The 13,033-nt window shown below is 39.3% G+C and overlaps 1 protein-coding gene across 1 annotated transcript in view; it reads right to left on the bottom strand.

The window, feature by feature from the left end:
* Positions 1 to 495: 495 nt before the first annotated feature.
* Positions 496 to 13,033, bottom strand: part of hcn4 (hyperpolarization activated cyclic nucleotide-gated potassium channel 4) — a 92,486-nt gene continuing 79,948 nt past the window's right edge. Inside the window, exons 7-8 of the mRNA XM_024295907.2 lie at positions 10,387 to 10,551; positions 496 to 9,258 (exon numbers count right to left, since the gene is read on the bottom strand). Of these exons, the coding sequence (XP_024151675.1) occupies positions 7,004 to 9,258; positions 10,387 to 10,551 (2,420 nt within the window). The 3' untranslated portion in view covers positions 496 to 7,003. The remainder of the gene's footprint in view (positions 9,259 to 10,386; positions 10,552 to 13,033) is intronic.

Raw genomic sequence — 13,033 nt, 5'->3', positions numbered from 1 at the left:
GAAATATGAGATACTATTTTTTTTTTTTTCATAACTCTCCGTTTGGTGCACCAAATAGAGAGGGAAGAAATCGGATTGGGCCTAAGAGTTAGCATAGTCACAGAAGGCTAACGTTTGTTTTATTGTTGCAAACAAGGTTCGGAGTTATAAGTATTGTGAATCCTCTAAAGTGGCTAACGTACAGTAGTTTGTCCTATACAAGTTATAGAATTACCATTAAAGCAGCTACTAAAGTCTGACTCACTGACGGACTTATCTTTGACTCTTGTTTTGCTTAATGCGTCTTAAACTTCATCACGTCTTTAATCTGACATAAGATCATAAAATATACCATTAATTGACTTTTATTCCAGTGTGCCCTATAATGTGGAAATTACTTTAATTCCTCACTTTTTACTCCTGGATATTAAATATGTCCTAAAAGAGTGCACACCTCTGTTATCTGCAGCATGTTCAGTGTTCCAAAAACAGAGACCAAAAAACATGTTCCTCGTATTTTGTTCAGTACCATTTTATTTCATCCAGTATATGTGCTTATCAATAGTTCACCCCTTTCAAGGCCACACAAACGATCAGTCACTGCTACCGTATGTTTGTGGTTGTTGTGTGGGTCGGCACAGCGTCCCACAAGCTCCCATCATACCTGCACAGTTCCTTTATTGCTTTTTCCCCCTGTAGTTCCCAAGAAAAAAAGTCCATTGAACAATAGCAAAGCAGCCAAAATGCCGTCCTCCTCAAAACGCTCCGTAAAAGAATTGTCGATTGGGTTATTGTCCAAAGAATGTTGAGCTCTCCAGTTGAAATCGTGGATAGCGTCGAACTGAAAACATCCCGCTCCGTAACAAAGAGGTCAAACAATGTGAATGGTTTTATAAAACCCTTTTCATGAATGTATGTACATACAGACAGTTTGGTTTTAATTGCTTACAGTGCTGATATCAATTATTAGGAGAATCTAAAATAAATACAGAAATACAAATAGTTCCTATGCAACATATAAATCGATACAAGTGAGTACCTTGTCAACATTATGCTCCCAACAGCAGATTAAGAGGAATTATATATGTACTTTAGCAAATGAAAGACAGCAGAGAGGAAGGATTTTTTTTCTTTATGTAAAGCCTCCATCTCTCCAAATAGAGTTTGACTGTGCCCTTTCTGTCCCCCCCCCCTCACTAATCCTAGGAAGAGCAGCCCACCTTTGGCCTCAACACATACTGTAGCTGTCTGATCAGCTGCAACCAAAGAGATACACATGCAATGAGTGATTTGCATATCAAAGTTTTGCAGAACTATGAGTGTATGAAGTTCAGTTCTGTCAGGTAGCTGCACAGGGCCGCTCCCTCAAAGCCCCAACAGTAAATGTTGCACCATTCCTTAACTGGGTCATATTCAGGTTACAGTATCTGCCCAACAGCCCAGCCTGTGGTCGGACTGACACTGTGCTGGTGTCATTCCACCTCAGTGGAGTAGCAGCAACAAAGGTCAGCTGTTTTACACGCAAAAATAAACAACTCCTCTCTGGATATGGTAATCTTCAAATTGTATCCAATAACCAACTGATTCTTCAACTTGAGAGCCAAATACAATAAGAAGGAAATGTAAAAGGAGTTAGTGGTTCTGAATTGATAAAAAGGTGCTTTGGGAATGCATAAACAGATAAAAATAGCACACCTGCGGGTTTGATTCCACTCTGCTACATGTAATCCTCATTCACAGCAAATGATTTCAGTGGCGTGCATCGCTGATTCACCAACTAATATTTATGGAGGGGGTAGAACTGCATAAAGGGAGAGGAGCTATATGATTAAGCAATGAAATTGGAAGTGCACTGAACACGATCCGCTGCAGCTTTTGTCAGAGAATTGGAAATGGTACAGAGGCGCCATAAAAGGAAATCTGTTTCACAACATAAAGCTAGCCAGCCAGAGACAAACCTGTAAACAGGTTTCTGTTCATACCAATGAATTCAACTTAAAGTTCCACTCCGATCATCTTGTGAGCTTTTTAAAAAGTGTTCCCAGTGGTATTTTAATTATGATTGACATTTTTTGAGGAAAATCAAAAACCTGTTGTTTTTGACAACATAGTTTCAGCAGAGCGGCAGGAGTTCATTAGATGTTTGCTAATGAGTTGGTGCAGAGTAGGCCAACCCCCATTTGCCACCATCCCCTTATTTATGCACTCTAACACACGCTTACAGGCCCCAACAATCCCAACCTGACATTATATGTGCAACAAAACTGGCGAGCAATCCTGGAGCTATCCAGCCTTACAGTTTTAAGTAAAATGCCAGCCCGGACAAGGAAAATAAAGACATAAATGGATCTAGTCGTCTACAAGTGGATGCATCAGAGTAAAGCTGTGGGGCAATTTGAATAAGGACGATCTACCTCATTTTCAGGTATGCTAGGTTGCTGATTCTTCACACCAAACGTCAGTTAGTCCTCACTTTCTTCACAGCCAATCACAATCAAATTTCCGTCTTTAAAGGGACTTTAAACTGAAACTATTAACTTAAATGTACATCTTTTTAAAAACTGGGGATAACAATATATGGTAATTTTTCAATAGTGTCTTCAGCAATTTTTTAAAGTTACATTTGTAAAAATTGGACAGAACCTTAACTGCTGTGATCAATTTCATGCCCCTCACTGCTTTCTCCAAGATGGTTTTCAAACACAGATCTACTCGCCATGTAAAGGTGGGTGAGAGACATAATGGAAACAGTTCTCTGCATGAGAAAGTGAGTCACCATTGTTTTTCTTGATTTGTGTCTCTCAAAAGACGCAAAGTTTGTAAGCCTCCTTATCTAATTCCCAGCTGACTCTTATGAAAGACACTGTCTCTGTGCTGCATAATGCTGCAGATGCAGCTGTGGCAAATAGTCTGAATAAAAAATCTGCTTGAAGAGTAAACATTGCTGTTAGGTGGAAATCTTGTTATTTCCAATTTTGGCTGTTTTCAAATCTTTATTTGGAATAAAGGATTACATGGGTTGCAAATATATCACGGGCCTGAGGATTATAAACTTTCTTCTCATTTCCAGTGCATTATTTCAAATCGACATCGTTATCAGTCAAGAATTTCTTCCTCTCAATGTCATTGAAATCTGGTGCTTTCCTTAATGAAATGACACCGGCGTGAATGAAACGTCTGCAGATTCTGCTCCATGTGTCAGCTCTCTAACTGACAGTAACAGAGCTAGCAAACAGTGTGTCCGCCCACCCCTTCATCTAAACTGCTTATTTGTGATAATAGACCATACTGCGTTCAGAAAGACTAATCAATTCCTGTCTGTTTTCTCCCTGTAAGCTTTGACCTCCGCCTCCTCCGCCCTACCCTCTCCAACAGCGTCGCGCCTCACCCATCGACCCTGACAGGTGGAGTGAAAACACCGTATCGCACACAAACAACACCCGTTAGCTACATAACACCGCTCTGCCTCATATCCTTCCAATCAATATCACACTGAATAACATCTGCAAACACTCAGGAACAATCATAAGGAAGGCGAGAAGATGCCAAACGAAGCCTGTCCCTGTCCCCCCTGTGGATCAACGTCCAACCGCATCATTCTGTTAGCGCATCGGCGTCTCTTCACATTTACACCTTTGTCTCAGAGACTGGTTTCTAACTGTTCTCCACATCCATGCCAGAATAAAGTAGTGCTGACAGTAAAAAAAATGTGTTCTAGAACAGGAATTCAGCCTGCAAAGTAAATGCATTCAAAATTCCAGATGTGGAAAGTCCCAGCTGTTTAGAAACTAGCTCAGCTGAGTCGACTTTCTCCGTCTAAAATTGAAAAAGAATAATCTGCTGGAGACAAATAGAACATTAATTTACTCAATAGAGAAGCAAAGGTAGTTAACCTAATCTGTTCCAAATGCAACACTGGAATAAATAATACAAGTTTTATGCCATGACCACTCCTTAACTGTGTTTCGTCATGCATCAGCGGGTGATAAGATCACATGAGACCATGCAGGGTTAGGGTGCACTTTGTAAAGCAGTTTTGACAGATCCTAAGTTATTAGTGGTAGCACTAATGAAAACCCGTTTAAGAAAAGAACCTCTGAATGTCGTAACCATTTAGACAGCTATACCCCCTCACAAACAAAAACTGTTTTTTTTTAATAAAAGTTAGCTTGACCCCAAGGTAGTCCTGTTTATTCATAGTGATGATGAAGTGTGACTGATGACTATTGATATAATTATTGAGCAACTAATGACTAAACTCCATTAAAAATCCCTTAGTGCTCAGATTATTGTCACATAAGTGGAAACAACTACAAGCTACATACTAGCCTGGGATGTAACCACCAAAGTGGAAAATCAATTAGTCATAGATTTGTTTATTAAATTACAGATACTTCTTATTGAAAGTTTAAAATGTTGCAGTTAAAAAAAATCCATGAAGTATCCAACAGTATTTGCAAATACGACCATTGCATAAGTGTGTGTTTGTGAATATGCGTTTGTGCAGTCATGAGTGGGTTTTGTGTATTTGGTGTCCTACCTTGTTATAAGGACTTCACACAACTGTAATGAGGGTACAGCATGGTCACCTCGGTGTGCAAGTCTCTGATAGCTTGTGAGGGTCAAGGGATTACAAACATGTCTTGTTAAATTAGGCTGCTGTGGCTGAGTGCTGTGACTGAGTTGGGGACTCAGCTGTCTAAGTGGAACCTGCGCCTGTCTTGGCGATGAGATACAGAAAAACATGGAGATCATATCACGCCGCTTCTCCTTTGGGAGCTTAGTGATACCCGTCTTTTTTGTGTATGCTGTGTCCCCAATCACATAAAGGCTCTCAGAGCGTGTCGATGGACTGTAACCAGATATGACTTAGATATAGGAGCAAGACAACAAAGAAGCAGGCAAAAGGAAAAAACAAACAGTAAAAAATGCATTTAGATCAGGTGAAAACAAAAAAATAGTGATATTCTGTTAAATAATGTTTCTTCAACTCATTTCGCACCTTCATGAAACCTTTATATCCTTTAATTAGCGGTTTTATGTTACATGCTTTTGATTAAAGCTCCTTACAGAGAGGCAGGTGGGCCCTTCCATCCAAAGCCTTATTTTCTCAAGGCTAGTGAATGCAGCAGTTAATGTATCTGCTAGAATCTAAGTGGGTCATGCAAAGAACTTTTCTAAATCTGCGAAGAGCAACAGGAACTTTTGCTGAAAAAGAAACAAATAAAATCACCTTTTAGTGGCAGATTATGTATTTCACTTTTTTGCAAAAACACAAGTCAGGGTGATTCTCCTTTTAATAATTACAAAAGTTAAGGTTTTGCTAATGTTCATGCTAAATAAAACAACAATGCTTTTATTAGTTTGCATTGTTTCAAACAGAGTTAACAAATTAAAACAAAAAAATATTTTTGATTGTGAAGAATTTCTTCCAAAAAAATAGAGCGGGAGCACAGTTTTACAATAAATGAAGTAGAGAGTGGGCTGTTGTACGCAGCTCACTGAGAAACATCTCCAAATTGTGTTATGAACAATTTAGCCAGTGCTTCTGTGTCTTGTTAAAGGACACTTTGGAAATAGAAATGGCTGCTGTAGATAACATATTTCTAAGATATGGAGTCAATGACCTTTTCAGTTACAGAACAGTCCCTTTTTTCCCCCTGGGGCAGTATGCCATCAGTGCATCTACCACAGCTACAGTTTATACTTTAAGCATCAGTAAATTGACATACATTCATTATTTTAAACTCAATGTCAACCTTCAGTAAGGACACAGGTCTGTGCAGACCATTTAGCAGCTACAAAAGGAAGTAAAGTAGAAAGGACATACACCAAGTGGTATACTTCTTAGATAAGTCAGCTTGTGTGCCGACGAACAAGTATTTATTAAATTAAAGTCTTGGTTAAAGAATATTCATGGAAGCCTGTAGGGAGAACAAATTAACTTGAAAGTGTACATTATAATCAACTGTCTTATTAACTTTTAGGCTATTATATACACTGATTTTTTTTTTTTTTTTTTTAACTTCTGAGTGCTACAAAATGCATCACACCACCTGTGGTTAGTGGAAGTCCTTGGTTTTGTCCAAAAAGGCAAACTTACTTTTGCTCAGTCAAGCGAAAACTCTCGCCTTGCATCCGGCTGTTTGACTTTGTCACACTTAATTTAACATTCGCTCATTAACAGCTGCACACTGACAGAAATAAAAATAACACACTTCCTACAAACATTAGTGGCATGTACTTGGAAGACAAAGTGAGTTTGTTAGGATATGACTGAAGAAAAAAACAGTCCCTCGTAGAATGATGTGACTTATTATTGATACGGAGGGAATCTCCCCACAACCCCCTGCTTCAAAAACCAGCGCTGATTCAATACAAAACATTAATCAATGGACCGCAGAGAGCTGGACAGTTATTTCTCATGTAAAGTCTTTTTGGTTGCTAAAATTTCATCCCCATCTCTTTTAGAAAGTTTACACAGAGAATAAATAGGTACAATCTAATCAACACATTTAAGATCAACAATATGTGATCCCAAATGAGACAGTACAAGACTCTCAAAGCATGTCCCCTTTGCTAAAAATGTGGATAACTGTTTCAAAACACACAAAATAACTGTTGTTCATGCAGGTGTTAGTGCATAAGTTCCTGCAGAAAAAGAACGTGGTGTCCTTTTATGAACTTCACATATATCACCAGATGCATTTGGCATAGTCGTAGAAATCAATAAAACAACTGACCTCCAACTTTCACACCCTCCTTGTCCCTTGATTAACTTATCATTTAAATATATCTCTATCTATATACAGTGTGTTTAAATTTAAAAAAACAAATAGTATATAATGAACAAAGAATATTCTAGATCTCTGACCTATCAGGTGATTTTTTTTGTCACAGTAAATTCAAAAATCTTGGTAAAATGCAAGGTGGAACACAGTGAAGTAAAGTACGGAAAAGAATGTTACAAATGAAAATAAGTTTGTGTTTATTTCATGGGATCTCAGGAGGGTGTGATCAATCCTCACAAGTTCGAAGGGAGTTTTGAACGGACAGTTTGAGATTCTAGATCTGACAAGTGCGTGGGAGAACTCCTCCTAGCAGGCAAGGCCACAGAGGCCCCAGGGAGCTGAGAATGTTGAGGGTGTCCTGGAGACGTCTGTATTGGAGGAGTCATATGCCCTGGTACTGAGCTACAAGGTTTGGGCACAAACGTTGGAGAAGAAAATGGTGAAGGGTAATATTCCGTAGATGGGCGAGGAGGTTGGTGGCCTAGAGCTTGGGCCACTTCCAGGGGAAGAGATGGGTGCGAGCTTGATAAATGCTTTAAGTCCTCAGAAAAACATCCCAGAGGTGAATCTCTCCCAGTGTGTGACTGGCTAGGAAATTGTGAAAGTAGAGGAGATTGAGGCATAAGCAAAGAAGTGTGGGATCCTGTGGCACTTGAAGGGTCGCTGTAGTGGAAAGTCCTACCCGTTACTGGACTTTGAATAGTAGGACTGGGAGCAACAGGGGTAAGGCAGGGAGAGGCATTTGCTGAGCCATACTGGGCTAGAGATGCCAATGCAGACCTCTCTAAGGACATCTGTTGAGGCAAGCAGCTAGACTGGAGACCTGTCAAGTTGACTTGGCTAAGTGATGATGGAGAACTTTCAGTAGCTTGACTGGGCTGTCCTCTGCTGCAAGATGGGGATCCTTGTAGGGGATTCTGGAAGAGGTTCAAACCACTGTTAGTTCTCCCTCCTCCAGCAAACTGCTGTGGAGGAGCTGCTTGGGAAGGCTTGGGAGGTGTTTGGTTATGGGGTATCTGACTAGGTATGGAGATTGATGTACTGGTAGATATGGGACTCTGACATCGGGAAGAACTAAAATGACCAGTTGTGATCCCACCAGATGCCCCACTAGGACAAACTGTAGATCCTTTTGTGTGGCTCGTCAACACACGTCCCATTCCTTTGCCGGTGTGTCCCCCTGCCTCACTTAAGGCTCCTCCTGTGAAACTACTTGTTGATGCGCTAGAACCTTTTCCTAATGATCCTCTGGGGTTCCCAATTGCTGAATCACAAACTCCGTCAAATGCTGTCCCAGAATGAACACCAGAAACAACTCCAACCGATCCATCTTTTATCACACCCATTGATCCCCCAATGGTTGTCGAAACTAGTGATTCTCTAGAACTCCCGCCCGGCGATCCTCTTGTAGCTCTTCCAATTGGTACTCTAGAAGTTCCTACCATAGATACCAAATCTTTGTCTTGTAACACAGAACTAGCCAAGGATCCACCCGGTTTCCCGCTTATGAACCTGTCACAAGCAGGACCTAGTGATCCCTCGGAGAGCCCTACAACTGTTTCCCCAAAGATTCCACGTGCTGATTCAGTGCCTCCTTTGAAGCCAAAATTCCCCCCAGGAGTCATTTCGGTCACCCCAGTTGTAAAGTCCTCCCCAGCCCAGTCTGTATCCTCTCCTGTGGCTTCTTCAACAGATGCACCACCTGCTCCAGCTGAAGACCATCCTGTAGCACCACCACAAGCTCCAACTGCCCCGCCACTAAGTCCTGACCCTGTGCTTCCACCGACTGATCCCTGATGGAAGAGGTTTGAGAGCGGTGGGGTACTGGGTCGAAAGGGCTGCTGGTGTAGTGGTTGTGGGTGTAGTTGGGCCATGCTAGTTGAGGGTGAATCCGAAGATGAGTATAAACTAAAGGGGAAGACAGAAGGCCCTCCTTCACTGGGTCCACACCTTTTCCCATTAGTTCCTCGCTTGTCTTTACTTCCTGAAGCATGCTGCGAGGACCCTGTTGTCCCAGAACCCAAAGTCATTTGCTGTGCTCGAAAAGAGGTCAGCAACGGCATATCCACTCCAGTGCGCAACTTAGACGGGGTGCTAGAGGGGGAGTCTATAGTAGATCCAGATGCTGTGGCTGAGGGTACAAATGGTTGGAACTTCCGAAGTCGGTTGGGCGGCTCCCTCAGTGAACCCAGGACAGAAACTGGAGGTCTGAGGAGGGCTGATGGTAAGTGCGGATGGTGGGTCAGAGCGATTGCGACAGAGGTGGTGGCGGCTGCTGCCTGCAGAGGGGCTTGGATTAGAGGAGCCCAAATGACAGGAGTTGGTGAGGGAGGTGTCTGTGGCGGGGCATTCTGCATGAGGTGAGCACAGTGGGCCATGTCCCTGTCGTGTTGCACAATCTGCTGGATGATCTCATTCTCTTGGTAGTTAAGCACACCGGAACTGAGGTCATGTTGCACTTTATGCTGCAGTATGGAGTTTTTCTTGCCTTTACCAGAAAATCCCCCAACCAGGCAAAAAAAAAAAGAAATTAATAAAAAAAATAATGTGAAGGGTGACAAAAAAGAGAGAGAAAAAAAGGACAAGTGTGAGAATAACAATAAATAATCAGCATAAACAGTTAAAGGTTCACATATGAGTGCACTTTAGATCATTTTCCAATAGACTTATTTAAAAACAAACATTTTTGTAACTGTTACAAATGGAACCAATATTACCCTAAATGTTAAGAGTATAAAAAATATTAGTTAAAATAGTCATACAATAGAGCAGAATAGACAGAAATTGGACAAAGGTATTGCATAAATAAACAAATAGACCAAATTTAATTAATTCCATTTAAAAAAATGAACTTTCTGCTCATTTGATTTTTTTTCTACTGTTAAGCTTTATCTTCCTATTCCTAACTGGACACTTATTAGAGACAAAAAACTGCATACCCATAAGCCATTGTAGTGGAATGACTGCACTAGCGGCGACAGAGTTAATTCAAATACATTTCATTTTTAATACAGTGTTAACAAAAGACTGTTAAATCTGAACATATTGTAAATGGAAATGCAATTAGTCTGAGATTTATTAGACCTAGATCCATTTTCTTTCATGACTTGTGATACATTAGCTGTGAGGTATTGTAACTACATCCAGTCTGTCCTGGCACCCCTGAACGCTTATCAACTGAATATTTAGAATAGATTTGGCAAAGTCCATCAAGACAGTAATTCATTTGTAGATCAGTGCTGTATGAGTGACTCTGTTAAGGAAGAACGGTGCACATGTGCATGAAACCCAAAAGAAAGGACATGCACATGGCACCATTCCAAAGAAAAATTACTATCAGCCTATTAAATCTTTTCAAATCAGAAATTTCAACAAAGAAACTCTAGAACAATCTCTCTGTCTTTCATTCTAAACCAAGCTGAGCATTCAGCTATGTTTTCACAATGAAAGGGACACTATCACTACTCAGATGAATAGTGGTACAGTGTCCCTTTCATTGTCATTCCAACAGCCAACATAAATGAATGTCACTGTCAGTGATATTAAAGATAAATAGTGTTTTACTCCACTCTACATTTTGGCTCAAGTTGATTTTTTCAGATTTCTTTTTTCTTACCTATGCGGTCCAGCCTGTCTAGCGCGACAGTCTCGAAGGCCCTTCTCATCATTGGATATTCTTCCAGGACTTCATTGAAGTTATCGACTGACAGCGAGTACAGGCGGCAGTATGTGTCTGCTCGGACGCTGGCTGTCCTCCTGCCTCGTGTCAGCAAACAAATCTCTGCAAAGCAACAAGAGAACAAGTAGCACATAATTAACATGATCTAAAGACACTCCATTAAAAAAAAACAGTAAATTAAGGAAACTACTTTTTTAAAAAAAATTTTAAACAAAATTAAACACTGATTTTAAGAAAATATTTACTACAAATTTGCTGGGCCAGAAATTGCTTGAGCAGTTAAAAAAATATCTTAGTTCCTGTTCATAAACTTTGTATTGGGTAAAGACTTGATCATGACGTTGACTCTAATGTAAATAGTCGCATATTATTTTGCTGATACCACAATAGTTGTATTTTCTTCCTCCTGACTGGCGGTGCTTCAAGCACTGAATGGTCCTTCCTGTGCATGTGTAGTTTGAGAATTTATTGACATCAAAGTCACCTGTGACCTCCTGATGACCCGCGTGAGGCAATAAAGTCATGTGTGACCAGGAGTGCGGACCCAAGCATTTCTTGCAAGAGCCGGGGACCGGGAACGCTGACTGTCATTCTAGATTCATAGAACCGTAGTTACTTTTGATTTATTTTGATTGTCTTCTGTTGGGCAAAGTTTAATTCTGTGAACCAAAAAGTATATCTACTTATGTCTCAGTTTGAGTCACGTCGAGTACATTAGTCTGACTTTGTTTCTGATTTCAAAACCAAATGTGTAAGCCATAGTCATTTGTCTTCTAAGAAATATAAAGTAAATTAAGGAACTAACTAACTTACTGTTCTAATTTTACTTTTTTAAATAAAGAAAGATTTTTGTGTGACTGCTTCTATTTTTCTTTATGTACTAACAACTATTGCATTTCTATACTGACAAAAAGCTTTGCACATACTGTAGCTGTTAGGTGTATCTAAAAAAAATAAATAAATAAAAAATAGGATGCAATAAAAATCAATACTAAATAGATTTCGCCATTAAAAATAAAAAATGTTCTGATATCTTTACAGTGTTTGCTGCATATGACAAGATAGATACTTTGATTAGGAACCAGCCCTAAGGGATTAGGGTTAGCAGTGCACCACCTTTACGACTGATATTTTATTATATTCACATTGTTAAGATTAACTCTAATTGGTCCCGTGGTGCCCTTAAAGTTTTTTTTTTTTTATATAATTTTTTAAGCCAGCTAAACAATATTTTACAGCAGCAAGACTACTGGATAGACTACTGATGGTTTATTTTCTAAGGATTTGTTTTGTTCCTCAGAGCTATAAAAGGTCTAAAGTGCTGTTTCTGTTCCACATCTGTGAGTGGCTTTCACTCAGAGTACAACGCTGAGCATGAGGTGTATTTCCACGTAGGAAGACGTCTTTTAAGCTAATTTGTTTTTGAAACCTTTCTTTCGAAGCAATTTTCTTTTACCATGTAGAGATATTTACAATTTTCATTTGTGCAAGTTTTCATTTGTAAAATGAAAATGCCTTTTTTCTTGTAATCCACTCATGTAGCACATTGTGTCATTTGCAAAAGTTATAACATCTCCACCCAGGATAAAATGAAGCTCCATATGAAAGCTGTGGAACTGACTCATACGGGCAGAGAATGAACGTTCAGCTCTGCTGGTGCTGCAGCTAGATGTTTGCATTTGTCACTGAAGGAGGATGCAAACTTGTCAGACCATGAGTTTCAAAGATGCAAAAATGACTAAAATGAACAGCATTCGATTTTAAAGCATGCAAGGAATACTCTGCAGTTTAAAATACAAAATGTTATAGAAAAAAAAATTAGAAAATTCAAAATACTTCTGTTCTGAAATGTCTTATGCTGGATGTGCATTTCAGGAAATGAAGGATAGTCCTTAATCCCTGTGTTTCACACTGTATGTTACACTGACTACTGCCCATGTCATATCGATTTCTTTTTTTCGAGCAAAGTTTAAAAAAAAGATGATGTTCCCAACCCTACCCAAACTAATGTACTGGTTAATTTGTAATTCCCAAACTGTCTTTGGGAACATCCAACCGTTGTAGAAAAATACTTTATTCTGTTTCAGAACTATTACATTTCTGCGCTTCAGAAAGGAAACAAAACAAAAAAACTAAAAGTTTGAATGTCATTATTAAAAGAGAGTTATATATATATCCAATTCATCTTTTCAATGCAATAAGCTAAAAAAAAACATACAGCAGCAACAAACTTTAAAAATGGAAAACATTCTGAAAAATGTAGAGGTAAAGATCTGGGTGAATTTGGGATTTTTAGTTGACAAAACTACAACAACTATAAAAAAACCCACATAAAACTATATTTTGGAGTTTGGTCATTAGTTTGAGTGATTAAGGGCTGGAACTGGATGAACATTTGTCTAGTCTGATGGATTAGAAGTGGTTAAATATGTGTCAAAAACCATCTTGAACATGGATTGGTCACCAAGCTTTGACAATGTATGCAGTAATTTTAGTCTCATCATCACTATAAGATCTTGGATGTAAAAAAATAAACTTTGCTCTGGCGTGTTGAAAGTAATTTTTTTTTTTTAATTTTAAGTAA

This window comes from Oryzias melastigma, linkage group LG3, assembly GCF_002922805.2.
Source record: "Oryzias melastigma strain HK-1 linkage group LG3, ASM292280v2, whole genome shotgun sequence".
Classification (NCBI taxonomy): domain Eukaryota; kingdom Metazoa; phylum Chordata; class Actinopteri; order Beloniformes; family Adrianichthyidae; genus Oryzias; species Oryzias melastigma.
This window is presented reverse-complemented; position numbering and strand designations above follow the sequence as displayed.